The sequence below is a fragment of the Suncus etruscus genome, chromosome 14 (assembly GCF_024139225.1).
Source record: "Suncus etruscus isolate mSunEtr1 chromosome 14, mSunEtr1.pri.cur, whole genome shotgun sequence".
Taxonomy (NCBI): Eukaryota; Metazoa; Chordata; class Mammalia; order Eulipotyphla; family Soricidae; genus Suncus; species Suncus etruscus.
The window spans coordinates 85,499,409-85,521,672 of NC_064861.1; the positions used below are offsets into that span (position 1 = coordinate 85,499,409).

The window sequence follows — 22,264 nt, forward strand, 5'->3', positions numbered from 1 at the left end:
GGTTCCTATGAGCTCATTTGTCAATCTTCATTCCGGGGCAGGAAGCGAATCTTGTACAATGGGGGAATATTGCTCGTCCCAAAGTTTATGGGGGTGATATCCACATCTTTAGGGTCCTTTGTGGTAGCCAAAGTGAAGTTCTGCAGGATATTGGTGAAGAAGAGAAATAATTCCACGCGGGCCATGCCTTCTCCAAGACAAATGCGCTTTCCTGTGGACATGAAGGGTCTTAGGTTAAAGGTGTGAATCCTGGAGTAGGATTCATATACAATGTCCTGTATCATGTGTAAGTAGAGATTTCTGAGTTCATTTCAACAGATACATCTGGAGTTGATCTCCAGTTGCAATGTCAAATGAGCTATTAGGAGATCTTAATTCCTAAATTTACTCACAATCTCAGGTATCTTTACAACACACACATCTGTAACTTTCTGAGATTCAGAGTGATCCACAGTGTGTGGACTCACATCAGGTTGGACATGATTGCAGCTAGTATCTTTCCAGACCTGCTGGTTAGTGGGAATTCAAGGTTTACCTCATATTCTCCAAGATGTGAAGAATATCACTAGTAAGTTTAAAATATAGATGTGGGGAGCATGAACAAAGGGAGATATCTTGCATTGCTCTATGCCTCCTAATCAGCAAGCTGCTGGCCTGGGAAAGGACTTACAATGGGGTTTCAGATTTTGTGCGGGATGAGTCTCTGAGTTCATCTGAACATATTTTGCTGGTGCAGCCGGATATTTGAATACATAGCTTACTAATGACCACTTAGCTTTTCAGAAGGTATTTCTGTAAGTAATAATCATAAACCATTTGGTTTGTTTTGGAGACAAACCTTGTAGTACTCATGGATTTTTAATGGACCTGAAATAACTCCTGGCTGATTCTGGTGACCATATAGAAAGCTGAGATCAAACACATTTCAGCTGTGTGCAAGACAAATGACCTACTTGCTGTGCTATTGTTCAGGTCCTGACCATTCCATTACAAATCAGCACTTTATCTTTCTCCTGGATATCCTGCTTCACTCTGCTTCATATCTGCTTCACTTTGTTCTGTTTAATCTTTCGAGGGCTCTATTTCTTTATCTGTCTATATCCATTTTTTATGCATTATCTTTTATCTATTTTATTGTCTTCTTTCTTTAAGATACATCTTTCCTAGATCAGTTTGATCTGTCTACACCCTGTCATTATGTCTCTGAACATATAACATATATATGGTCCATATATAGTAGTAAACCCATTTTCTATTTTTCTAAATCATCTCCTTTTGCCAAATAATCTCTCTCTTTGAAGCTTCCATTTGCACTGCCACTCAGTGTCCTCATTTCCCTACCTCTCTGCAACTCGAATAATGTCAACGTAGTCTTCATTTCCACAGAAAGTGTTCTCACTCCCACTCAAGATGAAATGATGGAGGCAGTCAAAGCACTGGGTAGTCAAAATGTCCTGGTGTTAAATATACTTTGTATCTCCATTAAATTTTGATAAAAAATAAATCCTGGAACTAATTTTTGGCTCTTTTCTATGAAAAATGAGGTACCTGGATATGTACATGAACTTTATCTGCATTTCCAAATAGTGAAAATAACAATAAGTTGGAGCATGTTGAGATCATATAGAAGATCCCCCAGTTACCCAGTTTTTATGCTAATGCACCATGCTGTGCCCACCTTCATCTTTTGCCCTTGCTGTTCTTTATGCAGATAATACTCTGCCAATTACAACCCAAGACCACTCCAGTGCGTAGGAAGCCAAACTTCAAGAAAATCTTTACTTTTCTGAACACACAATTTGCATCCAAATCCCTAGAAAATTACAGAAATTGAAGCTCATTATCCCATAAGTGTGCCTCTTAGTTCTCTACTGTGCCAAGCATGACTAAAATTCTGAATGCATTCATTCATTAAAGAGACCATATTTTCACACTATCAATCAGTTTGGTGATCAATTTGTCTGAAAATTCTTGAAAAAGTTTCTTAGATCATGTGACTTTGCAATACTTAGGCTTCAGTACCCAACGATTTACTGTCTTTGAGAGTGTAAAATAAATATGGATCTGCTGAGGTGTAGACAAAATCAAATAAATCAGAAATCTATGACCCTGGCAAGGAAGTGAAATGAATTATCAGCATAGTAATAACAGTGAACATTCTGAGTTCTCACCCCAGAAAAGATCTTTACTATATTAGCTCCAAATGTCTAGGTGCCCTGGCCCCTGGTGTCAGAGTATGGTTTATCTTACCTATTGAAAAGGGCATGAAAGCATCACTCTTCTTAAAGGCCCCGTTGGCATCTAGAAAATGCTCAGGGTTGAAGGTTTCTGGGTTCTTGAAGTAATGTGGGTCATAGTGAGCAGTGTTCAGGACAGGAAATACTTCAGTACCCTTAGGTAAGATCAAAAGATAAGATATCTTTGTCAATTTCTTATCATCCACAGATAAAGTGCAGAACAATAGTACCCTAGTGTTTACACTTGGAGGTTATGAGAACCCACTGAAGACATTCAGGACTCAGGCTATTCTCACCTCTGGGATTACGTAGCCTCGAAATTGTGTATCCTTGGTGACTTTATGAGGCACACCAATAGGGGCAAGATCCCAAAATCTCTGAATCTCATGGATGACTGCATCTGTGTACGGCATTCTGGTTCGGTCATTGAAGGTGGGAGCACGATGTGAGCCAATCACTTGGTCAATCTCTTTCTGAACTTTCTCTGAACACAAGAGGGGGAACTATGAGCTGCATTCAAAGAAGAATTTAGCAAGAAAATTCTTGTTTTATTTCATAGGCAAATGAACCAGGAACCCTAAAGAAAATATTACAAAATTTCTATCTGAATCCAGCACTGTTGGACACAGCACAGGATTAAGAAGCAAGAAAATTTTTTACTCTAGGAAACATATATTTTCTATCCCTGTGTGCAATTAGGCAGAAGTACATTGCAAGTAATTCATACAGCTTGTATAGAATTTCAGATTGAGTACTGTTACCAAGAACTAGGAAACTTTCTCTCTAGGAGGAGGAGGAGGCAATGAGGATATATTATGTGTATTTTATGAATATATATTATGTGTATTATATATTATTGACTTGTTTCACAAAGAACTTGATAGTAAACTAAGAAAAAACAACAGTTTGATAATAAAGGTATGAATAAATTGATTAATGGGAAAAAACTAATAAAAATTCACTAACACAGAATGCTGTTAACAAATATATTAGTTAATGTAGGTAGATAGATAGATAAAGCTAGCTGAATGGTTATTCATTGAACTGAGGATATCTTTTCCATGTGTATGAATATCTTCAAAATCTGGCACCCCAGAATCTGATAATCAAGATCTGTTAAGCAAAATTTGAAGTGGATCCCAAGTACTACTTATTGAGACCCAAAATAAAAAAAAATCATAGTCCATAATATCTCCAGATTAAAGTCAATCAAATACTATGAGTATATAGCTAGGGCAATGAAGTATATGTGATTGAACAAATTAAGAGGGCATAGCAAATTAAGAAATATCAATTAGTGAGATTGTTTATATATGCACAAATAATTAATGCATGAATGAAGCATATCACAATCTCTTATTAAAATAATAAATCAGAGATTGAATATCAATATAATATTATGGAAATAACATAAATTAATTTAATTTTAAATTGAAAAATGGTAGAACAGATGAACTAAGAATGAGTTGAAGTAAATTTAGAACAAAATAATAAATTTAATTCAAATTAGGATATATACATGAATAATGAATTGACCAAAAATTGTTGACAGTTTGTTCATTGAAGGAAACATTAATAGATAAATATATCATCTAATTAACTGTGCAAGTGAATATCTGAATAAAACATGGATGACAGAATCTAAGTGTATACTGGTGAAATACTGAATAAGATGAGATAGATAATTGAATGAGTCATTGGATAAGATGGATGAGGGTCTGTAAGGATGAAGAGACTATGGAGAGGTAAGTTGACAAATAATGAGAGAAAAATATCGCCAAACCTATTAACAGCATCTATGCTCATCAACCCAGATTCTTGTCTGTATTGGGAGGAGCGCATTGAAAACTCTTAGTGCTTCACTTTGAGTGCAACAAGTAAAGTTTTTGGACAGAAATTCATAAAGTGGATAGAGACCCTTTTGTCAAGATGCCCCATTCTGCCCACCTGCGACATGGGGGTATTTGAGCATGAGCAGGAATGCAGAGGTGAGCGTGGTGCCAGTGGTTTCTGTGCCAGCAAAGAAGAGTAAGAATACAGTGATGAAGAGCTGATTCTGATGGAAGTCGGTATTAGGGTCAGACTTTTCCTTTATAAGAAAAAATTCAAGTCATGAAAACCTGAAGCTTCTGTACACATGTAAAAAACTGGCTTTCTCATCTGTTTTCTGTTTTCTCACAACATTCAGACTATCCTTCAGCAAAAGTGACTGAATTTGTCTCTCTGCCTCATTTCTCCCTTTTCTTTGGTGCCCTAACATATTGCATTTTCCCAAATCTCCCCTCCCTGTCATCTGTGCTTCCATTCCTGCCCTTCTCCTCCTAGTACCCCCTTTCTTTCCCTTTTCACATTCCCATCTTTGCTTCCCATCCATCACCAAGCCTCTCCTGGACCTCACTTTGTCCATTCGGATCAGGAAGGTGTCGATGAAATCCCTGGGAGCAGTGTAGTCCAGAGTCTCACGGTGATTCTCCACACTGCGACTAATGAAGGCAATGATTTCATGCATGTTTTTGATGACTTTTCTATGTGAGCCAGGGAAATACTTCAAGAAGCCAGGGAAGAGTTCACACATCTGTGGGTGAGAAGGGGACAATGGGTCCTTCCTGGATTGTGCTAGAAAATCACAGTTTGTGACAAGAATACTGGTCCCCAATTAATTTTCAGGATCTATTTTTATATGTCTTTATACTCTTGTTCTTCTTACACTGATTCTGTCTTCTTGTCTTTTTCTTTTTCTGTTTTTTTTTCTATCACATACTCATTGGTTTTCTACTTGGAATGGCAGTTGTATAGTGTTCATATCTTTCATTAATGAAATGGAGATGTAATACAAACTTGGAGTCCTTCCCACCAATTTCTATTTCATATTTCTCTTATTCCTTTGGTTTCACCTATTCTAAACTCTGATTATGTTGGTTGGCATCAGTGTCTATTTTGCTCAAACCTCTTTTTGACACATTCTGACTCTGTGTATCTATATATATGCATTTATCTGCTCCATCCTGCGTCTCTGCATCTCCAGGAATAATCACATGATGCAGCTCCATTCACTTATTTGGGTTTGTATTTCTGCTGTTATGTCTAATAGTGTCATATTTAAATCTTTGCAAATAATCGCCAGAAATGCAAATATATAAAAGTAAGATGCAAAGTTGCTCACTATATCCTCCTTGAAAGGGAACTATCACAGTTACCTGGAATTCTCAAACTCTATTTTTAGTCTCTCCTCAAGTTTCTCTGTTGATGACACCATCACAACACCTCGTGCGGGTCTCTCCTGATTTCCCACCGTGCACTCACATTGGAGGGCATGAAACCACATGTAGACTTTCTTTTTAATCTACTATCCTGGTGAGGAAAGCCTGCACAAGCTTCACTATACATTTATATTGTTTTTTTTGTTTTTGTTTTTGTTTTTTTGGCTTTGGAGAGATTGTATATTTAAGGGAAAAATAGCAGTGTTCAACAATTATTCTTAGCTGTATTCAGGAATCACTTCTCATGGTGCTCATTAGAGAATTTGTGGACTTAGGGATTGTGCACTGGGCAGCCAAACACACCCGCTTTTTACCTGCTGTATGATCTCCTGATTAATTAAAGTCCTTTGAACATTAAACACCCTCAACAACAGAAATAGAACTGCAGAATTGCTTTGAAAAGTATATATTTTATCTCCTTTTATCTACATTTAACAATCAACCCACCCTGAATGCCATTGATTACCTCTCCAAATAAAAACACTCCTGAGAAAAGAGCAATTCTGCCTGGACTGGGAGGTGGGCACTTGTGACCTCTGGTGGTGTTAGGCGTATTAGTGCATTGTGTTCATTTAAAGAAAAGTCATTTTGCTAAACATATGCCATCATTCTTAAAGGGGCATAGTTATCCACTATCTTGAAGAGTGTTTTTAACAATAGTATGAGCAAGTCCAGAAATAATTTAAATTGCATAAATTGAAACCATTAGGCCAGAATTTATTCCTAGTACCTCCCACAGGAGACAAAAATAGTCCATGAAGCTCTACTAGATAGGACCTCAAACACAACTCAAAGTGTATGATAACGACAATTGAAATACATAACCCTGGTTTGAGCACAACAGAAATGCTTAAGTGTGACCATGACCTCACTATGACAATATAAGGGGTACTACTCTTGTACTGGCAGGAGGATAAAAGAGAAAGACAAGAATAAGTAATAAAGTTCCTGGGATGGAGTCATCATACAGTTGGTAAGGCTTTTCTTTATAAGTGGACACCTGGTTTCTATTACCAATTACCCCAGATATTCCCCTGATCACCAGAAGTGATTCCCGAGTCCAGAGCTAAAAGTAAGCCCTCAATATATATAAACAGGTATGGAAACTAACATTAGAGTCTATTTCAAAAATACAGAAAATTTTCCCCTGAAGAGGGAGGTACAGGCAACTATTTGGGATCACAAAGAACAGTAGAGTCTGAATATGTAATTCTTTTTTTTTAATCTTTTTCTGAATATGTAATTCTTGAACCATCTATCTCAATGGTCTCTCTACAGGACACTTTATCTCTGTTCTATCATTTCTCTCCTTCTTTGTTCTTATAGTCAAAGACCTCATTGAATAGTCTAGATGTGGATTACCTTATTATTTCTTTTATTAAAATATCTCTATTTAAGCACCATGGTTATAGATGTTTGTAGTGGGTTTTAAGTTATAACAATTACTCCCCCCTTTATCAGTGAAACTTTCCCACCACCAATGCCTCCCATCTACCTCTATTTCCACACCTTGCCTGTCTTCGGGACAGGCATTCTATTTCTCTCATTCACCATCATTGTCACGATAGTTGTTGTAGTTATTTCTCTAACTGTACTCACCTATTTTTGTGGTAAGCTTTATATTATGGCTGGTCCTGCCAGCCTTCATCTCTATCATCTCTGGGTTTTATTACAACACTTCTTTTATTTTTTCTGAAATACCACTGATGAGTGAGTCTTTTATGTATCTATCTCACTATCTCATCTGACTCATTTCACTCAGCATAATTTCCATGCTCATCTATGAATAGGAAAATTTAATGACTTCATTTTTCCCCTGAGAGATGCATAGAATTCCATTGTGTATATATACTACAGTTTCTTTGGCCACTCGCCTGTTATCAGGCATCGGTATTGTTTCCAGATTCTGGCTATTGTAAATAACTGCAAAAACATCAATGTGCAAGGGGAATTTTTATGTTATGTTTTTATGTTCCTAGGGAATATTCATAAGGGTGGTATAGTTGGATCATATAGTGGCTCAATTTTCAGTTTTTTTGAGGAATATTCATATTGTTTTCTAGGAAGGCTGAACTAGATGCCATTCCTCCTAGCAGTGAATGAGAGTTTCTTTCTCCCCACAACCCCTCCAGCACTGACTGTTCTTGCTTTTTTGGCGATGTGTGCCAGTCTCTGTGGCATGAGAGGTTACCTTATTTTTGTTTTGAAATGCATCTCTCTGATGCTTAGTGATGTGGAGCATTTTGTCATCTGTGTTTTGGCTATTTTTATTTTTATTTTTTTGGTTTTTGGGTCACACCCGGCTGTGCTCAGGGGTTACTCCTGGCTGTCTGCTCAGAAATACTCCTGGCAGGCACGGGGGTCCATATGGGACACCGAGATTCGAACCAAGTACCTTTGGTCCTGGATCGGCTGCTTTCAAGGCAAACACCGCTGTGCTATCTCTCTGGGCCCCTATTTTTATTTCTTCTTTGAGTAAGTGTCTGTGCCTTTCTTCTCCCTATATTTTGATGGGGTTAAATTTTTTTCTTGTTAACTTCTGCCATTGCCTTGTATATCTTTTATATTTGGCCCTTTTGTGATGGGTATTGGGTGAATAAGTTCTACCATTCCATGGGTGGCCTTTGTAGTTTAGTCACTGTTTTCTTTGAGTTGCAGAAGTTTCTTGGTTTCATATAGTCCCATTTGTTTATCTCTGCTCCCACATTTTGGACAGAGGTGTTTCCTCCTTTAAATCCCTTTAGTCTTAATATCACGGAGATTTTATCTATATGTTCTTCTACATACTTTATGGTTCTGTGTCTGATGAAGTTTATAATAAATTTTAATTTGACCTTTGTGCATGCTGTTAGATGGAGGTCTGAGTTATTTTTTTGCCTGTGGCTAACCAGTTGTCCTAACATCTATACTATTACTTTATTATTATTATTAATTATTATTATATTACTCTTAGGGTCTGTCTTTATTGGAATAACATGATGTTTTAATAATTATTGTTTGTAATATAACTTTACGTTGGGAAAGGTGATGCCTCCCATCTTCTTTTTCCTAAGAGTTGCTTTAGTAATTGTGGCAATATTTCTTCAAATGAATTTCAGGAGTGCTTGATTCACTACTTTGAAGAAGTCATGTATTGCATTAAATTTGAACAATACTTGGGGAGTATTGCCATTTTAATGAAGTGGATCCTTTTTACACATAAACAGGGCATTTGTCTCTATTTACTTTTGTACTCTTATTTCTTGAAGTAGTAATTTGTAGTTTTCTTTGTATAGGCCTTCACTTCTTTAGCTACGTTGACTCCAGATATTCCCCTGATCACCAGAAGTGATTCCCGAGTCCAGAGCTAAAAGTAAGCCCTCAATATATATAAACAGGTATGGTAATTGAGCTTCTTTGACAATATAGTGAATGGTATTTTTTAAATGTCCATTTATTTATTATTATTTTTTATAAGACGATTGGGGGCCTGAGTGGTGGCGCAAGCAGTAAGGAGTCTTCCTTGTGCATGCTAGCCTAGGATGGACCATAGTTTGATCCCCCCGTGTCCCATATGGTCCCCCAAGCCAGGAGTGATTTCTGAGTGCATATCCAGGAGTAACCCATGATCGTCATTGGGTGTGCCAAAACAAAACAAAAACAAAAAACAAGACCAATGATTTTACACTCTTAATTTTGTAGCTGCCAATTTGCCATACAAATCTATTGCTTTAGATGTTTTTATAGTCTTTAGAATTTTCTAACTATAGTATGTCATCTAAAAACAGTGAGAGCTTGACTTTTTTTTCCTAGCTGTATGCCCTTGATATTTTTTTCTTGTGTGATAGCTTTGCAAGTATTCTAGTCCTATGTTGAATTGGAGTGTTGATAATGAAACGCCTTGCCTTGTACCAGATTTTAGAGGAAAGGCTTTTAGTTTGTCTTCACTGAGTATAACATTTGTCATGGTCTTTTGGCAAATTATCTTGACTATATTCCATTTCCATCTTGTTGAGAATGCTTTTTATCATAAATAATGTTGGGCTTTATCAGATGCTTTCTCTGCATCTATTGAAATTATTACATGTTTTTATTTTTTCTTTTGTTGACAGGGTGTATTATGTTGAATGATTTTATTTATGTTAAACCATCTTGCATCTCTGGAATGATATCTACTTGTTCATGGTGTAACCTTCTTAATGAGGCATTGGATCCTATTTCTAGGATTTTGTTAAGAATCTTTGCATCGGAGTGCAGGAGGTCACCAACTGGAGCAGGTGGAAGGTGGCCATTCAAGGAAACCCTGAGCTCCCGGAACAGGCCAGAGCGTTCTTGGATACAAAGGGTGGACAAACTAAGATGGCATCTCGAGGCTCACTCACACGAGATACCATACCCAGCTTGCACTATGAGAATGTCCTGATAAAATTCATTAACATATCCTTTATCTCTATGTTATACCTTCTTTTAGGACCTAAAATACATGACCAGCCAGACCACTGAAGCAGCAACTGGGACCTACAGACTTATACTACAGACCCTACTCATTGAACACGGTCAAGCAAACTAGCATTCCCATGCTCTTTTCTCCTCTCTTCTCACTACTTTCTTTTTTTATTTGTATTTTTCTTTTTAACTGATCTTCTCTTTTCTTCTCTCCTGCCCCTTCCATATACTTTCCCCCCTTTGGAAATCTGACTATCCCTTCACCCCTCAATTCCACCCAGATTTCTTACCTCATTAAGACTCTTCAACCTCAGTTTTTAACCCATTAGGCATCAAGACTGACCTCCTACCTCAACGAACCAGTACCCAGCGCCCAAGCAAAGAGGCAACCAGTCAAACCCACACCTTGTCCCCTGCAAAAAAAGGCAACCAACTCCCCTGCTGATTACACCACCTTTTTACCTGCTTTTCCCCAAATGTAAGGTAGTCTCCTGCATCACTCTGTTCCTTTAACCACTTTTTTATTTCATTTTTTAAATCTTTTTTCTTTATATATATATATATATATACACACACATATATTTTTATTTCTATTTTTATCTTTTTGGAGTGTGTGACCTATTTCTGTTTTCTTCTCTTTCCACCCTCAAATGCACTGGCAATATATTGTAGCACCATTTCTCCCTGCAAAGGCACACTAAAAAAAGGGGGAAATCTTACATATAAAAATGAGCTCTTATCTACTAGAGATAATAATTCATACTTATTTACAATACAGGGCATCTCCCACTTTGAAAATATGTCACGTGGACCCAACTTAGATCCCAGGTGATTAGACACCAATCATCCAGCCTTGAACACTGGATCCCAGACATAGAAATGACACAGTTCTTCACAACAGCCACAGAAAACAAATACCATCTGGAACATCTTAATACTGCTTGGACATCAATACGTGCCAGCTCTAATATGATATCCTGACAATGAGAAAATTGGGAACAACTTGACCTAAGAGCAGGTTATCCTACCTCACCAGCTAACAATAAGACAAAATCAGAAGACTTGTCACCCTTTGGTCTGTCCAAATGCCAAGATCGCGATTTACAGATGACTGGCTGCTAGAACCATGACCGGACTGTATATATCCTGGGACCAATAAAAAAGCCCTAGTCTAGGATTTGAACTACGACCTGCACAACAACCACGGTCTTTAGTTCCAGAGGTCTGTCTGAGACAATTGCAATAGAATGGGTCTTCTGGAAACATAACGAAAGATGCTATTCCAGGCCCTGTCCTAGGATCAGCGCAAAGACCAAGATCACCAACCATAGAAAACGGATTAAAATGACATGGAGGGAACAAAATTTCTAGAACCACAAAGAAAAACTTCATCGTAAATTCCACTCCCTGACCTGTGCAGATACCGAGATCTCTAGATACAGAGGTCTGATTTTATCACCCAGGACAGAGCAGAAATCTTCCATACACCACAAAAGCACCAAGGAGAGAATAAATGAACCTGAAAGGAGTCTATAGTTAATCATGTGACAATATACTTCAAGGGCTGAGAAACCCTGTTTCTCTTAGGCCAAGGGAATTCCTTTTTGAATGACCCCAATATTTACTGTGCCTGTGCAGGAGGGAAGAAAAAAGAAAAAAAAAAAGGCAAAAAGCACAATTTTTTTATTTATTTAGTTTTTTGCTGATTTACTTGTTTTTATGTGGTTATTGAAGTTGTTGTCTCCATTAATATTTATTTTTCCCTTCTTTTCTTTTCTTCCTTTATGTGCTCTGCCATGTTTTTTTATCACAAGACCATGGCCTTTATGTGGTGCTTATCTTTATTGTTGGAGTGTTCACTGGATGTTTTATTTGGCACTTCTTTTTGTACTGTTGTGATGTTCCACCTCCTTTATCCCCTTCATCTCTCAAAATAGGATGAGAACTTCCAGAAGGATTCTGCCCATTTTTGGCATATTTGATTTTGTCCCCAGTTTACTACTTTTCTCTTCTTCAAACAAAACCACATAACTTGAACTATCTAGTCCCGCCTCCCAACTAGAGAGGGGAATAAGCGAGGTACCAAGACCAAACAGGTGTAGGACCACTAAGTAGTTAGCTAGGCACAGAAGGGACCACTTATTCTGGCAGCCCCAGAGGTGAGGGAGGAGGATATGAGAGGTAGGACGGGAATGGAGGTGAAGGGAGGACAATTTGGTGATGGGAATTTCCCTGATTTTATGTTAATATCATTAATCATTGTCAATGATATGTAGGCCACTATGATTAAAATAAAAATTATATTTAAAAAAAGAAAAATAAGCAATGATGTATTTCTGAAAATGCTATTAAGAAATAAAAGAAATATAAACAGTTGTGCAAAAAAAAAGAATCTTTGCATCCATCAGGGACCTTGTTCTGCAGTTTTCTTTTTTCTTTTTTTTTTCCAGCATGTTTCTTTGCTTTTGGTATTACTGTGATATTAACTTAATAAAAATTATTTGGAAGTGTTTCTGTTTCTTCAATTTTCTGGAAGAACCTGAAATGAATTGCTAGTAAGATCTCTGGAAAGGTTTGAGTTTTGTCATTATATCCACCACTGCCTTTGAGCCCTGAGAGTTTCTTGTCACAGGTATGCTGTAAATTTTAAAGATGCTTTTTGAATGTAAATTTCCTTCTTGATCTTGTTACTTTCAATATTCTATCCCTATTTGTGAGATTTCTTATTTTGACTAAGGTATGCTTTGGGGTGCTTTCTTCAGATCTCTTTAAGCTAGTACTCTTTGCACATGCACTATTTGGTTTCATCCAGTCTTTTGTTGTGGGTGTTTCCCTGCAAAAATGACTTTGATTCTTCATGGGCATTATCTTTGTAGTCTCTGCAATCCATTGAAACTTATGCTGTTTCTGTTGAGTAATTAAAGACTTCTATTTTCATTTGTTCACATTGTTGAGGATTTTCCCCATAGTATGATCTTTTGTTTTAAGGCTTTGTTCAAATCTCTTCTGTTGTATGGAATTGCTATGCATAATATTTTCCAGCTCACTAATTCTGTCCTCAGCTGCTGAGAGGCTTTCCAGTGAAGTTTTCTTCTCTCCTACCGAGTTTTCTGTCCTGTTATTTCAGTTTGAAATAAAAGGGCATTTCCATTTTTATTTCTATTTTTATCTTTTTATCCATTTGTATTTTTATATCCTCTTGATCCTTATTTGTGGTTCATATAGTGTTCTATACTTTCTTTGACTTCTCTGAGTATCCTCCATATTGCTTCTGTAAATTCCTTATGTGAGAGGCTACACATGTGGTGGCATTTTCTGGTCTTCAGAAAAGCCATATTCATTCTCTAAGCATGGAGGAGACATGCATCGTTTCCCCATTGTCACGCATGTCACATGGAGTTTTAGGAGTTTTAGGTTGTGCTGGGATTCATTGATTAAGTAAAGTGCACAGCCACAAAGTAGAATGGGTGGTAACGGACAGCAACAGTGTAGGATCATGATGGCATACAAGTTGACATCCGCACAATGAGAATCAATTTTTTTGTTTTGTTTTGTTTTGTTTTTGGGTCACACCCGGCAGTGCTCAGGGGTTATTCCTGGCTCTATGCTCAGAAATCACTCCTGGCAGGCACAGGGAACCATATGGGATGCCGGGATTCTAACCACTGTTCTTCTGCATGAAAGGCAAATACCTTACCTCCATGCTATCTCTCCGGCCTGAGAATCAATTTTTAAACTGAAGATTTGTGACAATGATGTCACCACCAAAGAAAATGGTGACTCCTCTTGTAAAAATTGATGCAGAGAAGTGTTTCAGTCCAGACTGGAGTTGCTTTGTCAGCTTCTTTTTTTGTATCAAAAATTGAAAATGCTAAGGCTATGATTTTCCTTCTCTTTCAATCTAAGTAGGTGGTATTTTATGTTTTTTCCTATGCCATTGCCTTGTGTAAGAAAATATCCCCTTATTACTTCTTAATCAATTTGATTCTTTGATTACTTCTAAATCCCATCAAACAGCCCTTCCTTTCTCTTGATCTCCAATATTTCTACCATCTCTTAATTATGTTAATGGTCCTAGATACATACCTGGTGTGTCTGCTCTCTTTCATGTCTGAGCTGAATTGCTATACCCTAAAATAGTTTACAACCATCTCCACCCCTGGCTGTTAATCTTATTCCCATCATCTTACATTACACTGACCTGGCTGGAGAAGGAGCACATGTCTTCAAATATATGTAATATTAATCCCAAAAGTCGGAGGAATTCAGGATCTTGGTAAGAGAAACGTTTTCCAAATATAAAGGAGCAGATGATGTTGGCACTGACGGATTGGAACAAAAAAGTAGGATCCTGGAGACTTCCTGGGGAAAAGGATAGAGGTTATTGGACACGCATCAATGACCAGAGGTTGCCCACATAAGAATGGTAGAATGCTTTGTCTCAATGCTTTGCCATTATGATGCTTAGAATAAGATACAAAAGAAAATGACAGGGAACATACATAACTAACTAATATTTTCTGTCACTTGTTTATTGCAGTAACCATCATCAATCTACCCCTTTCATTTTCAGGGCTGCTGCAAAGAAGGAGAAGGTCTGCTGCTGTACACATTTCCAAGATACATACACAAAGCTCTCTCTATACTCTAGCCATGGAGGAGAATGAGCAGTTATACTGCTTCTCAGCACAAGGCTTTAGGTTCAGATATTGACATAACTAAAAACTGTATTGGAATAGGGGAGTCCAGGCTCTGCCTTTACAGCAGGGAGAGGCAAGATCTAATGGTGCCCTAAAGTCCTTGAATCATTGTTTAATATGTCAGCTTCTTGTATATTTGTTTAAAATGTTTTTTTTACGTTAATGAAATATCACCTATCTTTCTCTCTCTACTTCTGAACTCATTTCTTCAGAGAACAAATTTGCAGTTGTTGGCTGATGTCTGCACTATTTGACTCGATGGGAGGAGAGGGCTGCTGTGGACATATAAACACAAGTGGGTACATCTTCTTTGCTGCTGTCCCTGTCCCTTTTCTCTGTCTTCTTCAGAGTCTTGCTGCTCATTTCAGCAAGTATCCTTAATATTTTCTCTATCTCTGTCTCTCACAGTCCTTCGACTCTCTCTCTTGATCTCACACATGCATTAGTCTTTGTTCTTCCTACTCTGCTCTTTCTCCTTCTCATTCCCTCTTTTGCTGTTCCTCTGATGTCTGTGTCTAAGTCTCAACCATTTCTCCCACACTATCACTCATGTTCTCCAATCTCCTCAGAGACAGTCTGTCACCTCTGTCTTCATAACTCTTTAGAGAAACCAAAACCACCTGCAAGAGCTGCTTTCAGGTCTTTCCTCCTTACCATTCTCCTCACTGCCCTTTATCCTTTTAATGAAAATGTACTATTTGTTTCTGATCTTTCAATACCTCCTTCATTTGCTTTCCAGGAAGTCCTATTCCTGTCTCTTAATAATAAAAACTATGATTAGGGCCACATCAACTGTTCTCATATCACATTCAACCAGCTACCTAGACTCACTATGCTCTCAAAAGATTGGTATATTAGACTTGAATATTTATAGCAAAGAATATTTGTAGCTTAAAATGTGCAATCTCAGGAAGACAGATGTTGTTAGTCCTAGGTTTATAAAGCTAATACAGCTGCAACCAACACCAGCATGCAGAATAATATCACATAGAGAGCTTAGAATTCCTAGGGTACACAGTTACAAATATGTCTATATGACAATACCAAATGTTTTCTTACTGATATCCCAGTTGGACACATGAATTTACTTGTTAATATGAATTCAAAGTCATCTTATGTTCAGAAGCAAAGAAAATAACCAGAAGACCAAGTACCAACTAAAAGCTTAGTAAACCTTCTGACAATGACTCAAACATGATTTCATTGGCAGATACAAAAATTTCAACAAATTTTCTTTAGATGTATTATACTGCTAGTTGGAAAACAAGCAATATACAATATATTATTTAGTGCCAGCTAAAGAGGCAAGCTTGGACATGAGTGGAAATCAAGACTAGTTATGGAGACAACTTCACATTGGTGAAAGGATTGCGTTGGAATATGGAGTGGCAAAAACAAAAATATTAAGAACTATTGTGTAAGTTCTGGTCTTTGACTAAAATATCTTGTAATTTAAATAAACTTGATTAATCACAATTGCCTGCTGAGAAGAGTAAGTAGAGTCCTTACACTGATGCTTATTTATCTGTGATCACTTTCTATCACACCACAAGATCCATCTTGCTCAATGCACCCTGTTAATTTCTCCCTTTAGCACCATTTTTCTGACTATATTAAACCCTATATTTATCTCCAGAGTCCACCCATTTGTCTCTTTCTTTCTCTCTTTCTCCCTGTACACTGTGTCTTTCTCTGACTCTCAATTCCTCTCTCTCTTCCCCAACTACTGTGCTCACCATTAGTTTTGCGCAGCTCCTCCACCAGACACTGAGCCTCCTCTTGAATTCTCTTCTCAGTACTCTGCATTCCCATTCCAAAATCTCTCATGGTGGCCAGAACAAATTTTCGTGTATTCTTCCAACGTGCGTAATTACTAAAGTTGCTGCCTGTGAGTTGCAGAAGTCAGGGAAAGAGCACTTGAATCCACTTACACCTCATGGCTAATTCAAATCCTCTACCCTTAATCCTTAATCCCATCTCTCAGGATAACTTTAAGGTTCTTACCATATTCCTGGTGAACAGGATCCATTACAGCAATGTTGCTCCGGCCAAAGAAGGCATCACCTTGGTCCACCAGAGCCTCCCGGATGGTCTCTGTCCCACATAGTATGACCACACGTCTTGGTCCCAAGTACAGAGTGAACACATCTCCATATTTTTCTCGTATCTGTTAAGCATATCCACAACCTTGTTTACTCAATGTGTACCTCTCTGCTCACAACAGTTATTAGATAAAAAAAATAAGTGAAGTATTCTCTGAAGGATGTCTTTTTGTTTCCCCAAACACAGCAAATAATAAATTCATCTATAACCCAACCCATCCTAGAACTGGTGCCTTCAGCTAAATGAAAAAGGCTCTAAAGATAGAAGAATACAGTGAAGAAAGTGATTGCCTTCAAGTGTCTTAACTGGCATCATTTCAAGGTACGCAATAAGATATTTGGAGATCCCCAATGAATAATACCTAGGCATAGAACCAGGATGGAGTCCTGATCACATTCTGGAATGACCAAAAATAAATTGACCCCAAAGAATCAGTATCCTGATGTGAAAAAATGTTCATCATCATTTATTATGATGCAAAAGATAACAACAATGAGTTATCACATGACATAAGCAGCATCTATTAAGAATAATGTGCCTTGGCCAGCATGGGAAATTGTAAGGCTCCAGGCGAAGGCCCTTTTGTCAAGCTTAGAGGAGACTGTGGGGCTCGACTCCTTCCACCCAACAACCTTCCTTCTCCTTCCCAGACTCAAGGGCTATCCCTGGATCCCTGCCAAAGGGGTCATTGAGGTGGTTACCAGGAAGGAGTTTAAAGGGAAACCCATGCTTTCCCCAACCCCCACCCTGCACCAGTAGGGTTGTCTTGGGATAGTCGCTGGCAACTTTCTTTCCCAACAGTGTCCTTTCTCAAACCACGTAGGTGCTAGCACCCCCGTGTGTATAGTATGGATAGTTTAATAAGATATCATAGGGTTTTATCTATGTTTAAAATATACAGAATGTCTATGCTGTATACTTTCCTTCCCCTATTTGCTCATCACCTTACAGGATCATTACTAGTCCTTTACTCTCACCCCCACTGCCTATTACTCCACATTTAACCATTTTTACCCTCAGTTCTTGGCTCCTCATGAAGCAGATCATTATCCTCACTCAAGCCAACTGCAAACCAGCTTTCTAAGTGAAAAAATAGACTCTCAGCCTGAGAAAAAAACAATACTCCCTTCCTATTAATCTATTCTCAGCAGCCTCCTATCCTCCATCTTCCTTCATTTTGTACCTGTGTTTGCTACCAAACTCTGTTTCTGAGAAGCCCCCACTTAAAGACATTTCCTGATATGGGACTGTTGGGATTCATTTGCAGACTCCAGATAGCCAAATCACAGACCCAAGTGGTGTCCTGGATTCAACACCCTTCCCCCGACTATTTCTAAAGATGTAAAAGGGGCATGTGTATCTCTTTTGTATATATTAGATGTATTCCCTTAACATCTATAACTCTTATTGAATACCCTCTTACATAGCAACAATTTTTCCCAATGGTTCCCCTCCCCCTTGGTATCTGTTCAATAAGGAATTCTGGTAGAAGAGTCTCTCTGTTTAAAATTCATGTTAGAACCAAGTTACGAGAATGTTGGACTTATTCCCTTGGCCCCCAAATGTACCAATAATGCCCTGTAGAATTGTTCCTCTTTTGCATAGGAACATTAAAATGAGAAAATATTACATATGCAAACAAGTTCTCATCTAATAGAAATAGGAATACAAATTTTAAAATGCAGGTAGGCATTATACCCTGAACATTGACATAATGCCTTGGCTCAGGCCTCAGAAGAATGGGCATTGCCCAATACACCCCTGAACCATGGATACCATCTATGGAAACAACCACAATTGTTTATAACATTAGGAAGCAAACCTCTATGAGGGAAGACACTACCCCTGATCTGGCACTGACTTACTCCAAAGAGTGCTCTCTTATCACCCAGAACTTAGCAACAGCAACAACCTGCTTCAGCTCAGATCTCTCCACATCTAATGGTGAGGTGAAACTAGAGGAAGCTCCATATCAGCCTGACTTCGAAGAAGGAAATGCACAGAAACTTGACACCAACAACAACTAATGTGCTAAAAAGTTTCACTGGGACCACAGAGAATGACTCAGGGGTTGGGCAGCCTGCTATGCCTGGAGCCAAGAGTCGGTCTTGTGCCAGAAAACCAGGGGTGAGGCCTCCTTGTAATTAGGCCAAGAATTTTCTTTTCCATTTCCCCGTATTTTGCTGGGCCTATGCAAACAATGGCAATTGCCACTCTCACACCATTACTACTGTATTTTTTCTAAGAAAGAAAGGAAAAAAAAGCTTACTCAACTTTAAAAAACTATTAAAATGCCTGTCTTGAACACAAGCATGGGATGGGAAGGGGGGGCATTGGTGATGGGAATGTTGCACTGGTGAAGAGCGGTGTTCTGTTTATGACTGAAACCCAACTACACTCATGTTTGTAATCATGGTGCTTAAATAAAGAATTTATATTTAAAAATAAAGAGTACTGGTAGCATTCTTTTTGTGGAACAGTGATAGAGGAATGTCATCTGATTCATCTCTGTGGAAGACAGTTCTGGACACTTCTCCAAAAAAGAATAACAATATTTATAATAATAATACCCAAAATGCTACTTTTGGCATTTTTACTCCAAACACAAAAGTATTAACTAAAAAAATATATGCATTTTATATTCACTGTGGTGCATAAGTATATTCAGAATATGGAGATGGATTATCAATTCGATGATAGATTAATGGATAAAGAAGGTGGGGTATGTTTGTAAAACACAACAGTAAGAAATAATGGAATCAGAGTGGGTAGCAATGTGGCAGTTATTGGTGGATATCAGATTAAGTAAAATAAAGGGAGAACAAATACTGGATAAACTTCAATCTATTTTGTATTCTAAAGATAGAAAATGAGATAGACTGACATGTTGGAAAAGCGGACTTTATTAGACTTGAAGTAATTCCCTGTTAATATTTCAATAGGCCAAATGCCCTCTGTTGCTAATACCTGTTTTTCTGTGGTATTGATGATACCTCTTACTTAGGGACTGAAATTTTTCCCCCCTCATGCTTATAGTATCAAGCACTCAACAAACGGGGTGGCAGAACAATGTAAAATTTTATATGCATAGTTCTCTCTCACACACTTCTCACCTTCCTCTGACTCACATTGCACCCTTATTCCCAACATAGCAGGGTCTCCTAAAACTCTTTGTTCTGCCACCCTCTAACTTTATGTTTATGGCACTTAATCAGTACTGTGCTTAATCAGCAGTGCACATTGAGAAAAGTCTCAATCCATCCAATAAATCCTCAGGAACTAAGAATCAGCCCCACTTTCATATTCCATTCTTCTATTTCTCACCTTCAGGAAGGATTTCAACAAGCTGTTTCTGTTTATCTGCAGAAGGTTCCCCAAGAAAGGCAGGGGACGGGGTCCAGGAGGGAGGCATCCATGTGTCTTTGGGTGGTCTCTTGTCAATAGAAGCAAAAGACCTGTGAAGACAGTCAAAAGGAGGAAGACACTTAGCTCCATGATTTGGATCACACAGAATTCCTCATCCCTACTAGCTGGAGAAGAGTTTTAATTCTCAGCTAGTCCCTCTATTGATGATGTAATTTTATCTAATCCACATCTTTCTCTGATCATTAACTAGGAACAAGAACTTCTATATCTAGCGCTTAATTCAGGTATTAGGTAACTTCTAATTACCCTTGAAAGTGTTTGGTTATGTTAAGCAAATTTTTCAGAACGGAATGTTAAGTGAAATCTCACACACAGATAAAGTATTTCTGAGGACAATTGCAGTCCCATTTAAGATTCACAAAATTGTAAAATAGCTTTGATTTTTTTGAAGAACTATAATTGAAATAATATTGTAGTGGCTCAAGCCAAAAATATATAGTAATAATCCAATTATAAACAAGGGTTGTTATGTACAGATGGACATGGGCAGGTAAGGTGCAAAAAACTCAGAGAAAAAAGCAGAAGACAGACACAGAGTCAGAATTCACTGGGAACACAAGTGGGATTGGCCTCTGTAAAAGAACTTGGATTCATATGTGCAACTGCTTCTGAATTATTGGATTTTGTTTTTGACAACCTAGCTGAAAAACAATTGGAATAAAGTAAAAACAAAAGCTATGGACTAGCAACATTTTGATCAGTGCTTACATTGCACATCTGAAAACTCTTCACTATAAATCAGATAATGAATATGTACGACCCCCGGGGACCCCAGCCCGCAGGGTGGATGAGGGTCACGAAGTTATTCGTGAGTTACGAAGAGGAGTTGACCTGGAAAATAAAAGAGGGCTGGGAAAATTGATGGACTCAAGATGAAAATTCGATCAAGAGTTAAAGTTTATTAAAAGGGAGCTAGTTTTTATAGCAAGCATGAGCACGTTTTCAGACAAAAGAGGGGAAGGGGTAGTTCAGTAATTTTCCACCCTAACATTCCCATACATCAAGTATGTCAAGGCTTTTTTTAGTGAGTTATACATTTACTAGAAGTAGTCCTGTTATAATACATTTACTATAAGTGATCCTGGGGTGCTCTGTTCTGTTAACAGTGCTACAGATCTAATCTTAACTTGTAGCCTTTACATAGCATGTTTGTTCTTTATTCATTTACCTCTGGTAATGGCTCTTTTTATGGCCAGCTTTTTCTTTTTAGGTTCATGGGGAAAGCGCCACCAGTAACCTGTCACGTACACAGGCTTTTTGTCTTCTCAGGCATCAGAGACTCCATATTGCTCTCTAGTTAAAGGGCCTCCAACAAATATGTCCAGTATCTTCTAAATTTTCTCAGATCTCTTAATCACTCCTCTATCCCTACTCTGCCACAATCTTCACAAGGAATGGAAATAATGATCAAATCAAACTTTCTATTACATTAGAAATCATTTATGCTCTGTTTCTCATGTAATCACTAATATCCTTGCTGCCACTAATGACTTACTATTATATAAATGATTTACTAACATGTACTATCTAAACATGATACATTGGAATCAAGCAGAAAATTTTTCTTCCATATACTTGCTTCACCTGGTTCATAATTCTGAAGTAAGCAGTAAGCTGAATATTGGCCACCTGAATATCCTAAATATGCCTAAATAAATATTCTGAGTATAATATTCAGAAATCGAATGTAAACCTTATATGAGAAAAAATTTTCAAAGTCTTCATTTTATTTTATTTTATTTATTTATTTTTTGGTTTTTCGGGCCACACCCATTTGATGCTCAGGGCTTACTCCTGGCTATGCACTCAGAAATCGCCCCTGGCTTGGGGGGACCATATGGGACGTTGGGAAATTAAACCATGGTCCTTCCTTGGCTAGCACTTGCAAGGCAGACACCTTATCTCTAGTGCCACCTCACCGGCCCCAAAGTCTTCATTTAATTAATTTTTCTTTTTATTGAATTATGATTGTTTCTTATTGCTTGCCCCCCCCCCAATGGCAGATAGATCTATTAGAAAACAGGCTAATCTGAAGTGAGAAGAGATCTGAGGGAGCACAACCACTGGCTACTTTAAAAGCAGCTGAATCAACAAATGGAATCAGGCTTACCAC

At 37.9% G+C, this 22,264-nt stretch overlaps 1 protein-coding gene across 1 annotated transcript; it reads right to left on the bottom strand.

Annotated features, from left to right (window-relative positions):
• Positions 1–15: 15 nt before the first annotated feature.
• LOC126028126 (cytochrome P450 2B11-like) lies at positions 16–20,290 on the bottom strand. Its single transcript, XM_049787176.1, has 9 exons — positions 20,050–20,290; positions 16,627–16,789; positions 16,359–16,508; positions 14,124–14,284; positions 4,636–4,812; positions 4,185–4,326; positions 2,534–2,721; positions 2,251–2,392; positions 16–211 (listed from the first exon to the last, which is right to left on the bottom strand). Exons 1-9 carry the CDS (start codon positions 20,218–20,220, stop codon positions 21–23), a joined length of 1,485 nt encoding a protein of 494 aa, XP_049643133.1. The 5' UTR covers positions 20,221–20,290; the 3' UTR covers positions 16–20.
• Between the last annotated feature and the right edge of the window lie 1,974 nt (positions 20,291–22,264).

What these genes read in the sequence shown, in the direction of transcription:
- LOC126028126 (XM_049787176.1), bottom strand. Translation starts at nt 20,220, where the DNA reads ATGGAGCTAAGTGTCTTCCTCCTTTTGACTGTCTTCACAGGTCTTTTG. An exon ending in TCCTGTTCACCAGGAATATG is followed by an intron (nt 16,509 to 16,626) that starts GTAAGAACCTTA and finishes TGCAACTCACAG; the next exon opens with GCAGCAACTTTAGTAATTAC. An exon ending in GAGGCTACGTAATCCCAGAG is followed by an intron (nt 2,393 to 2,533) that starts GTGAGAATAGCC and finishes ATCTTACCTAAG; the next exon opens with GGTACTGAAGTATTTCCTGT.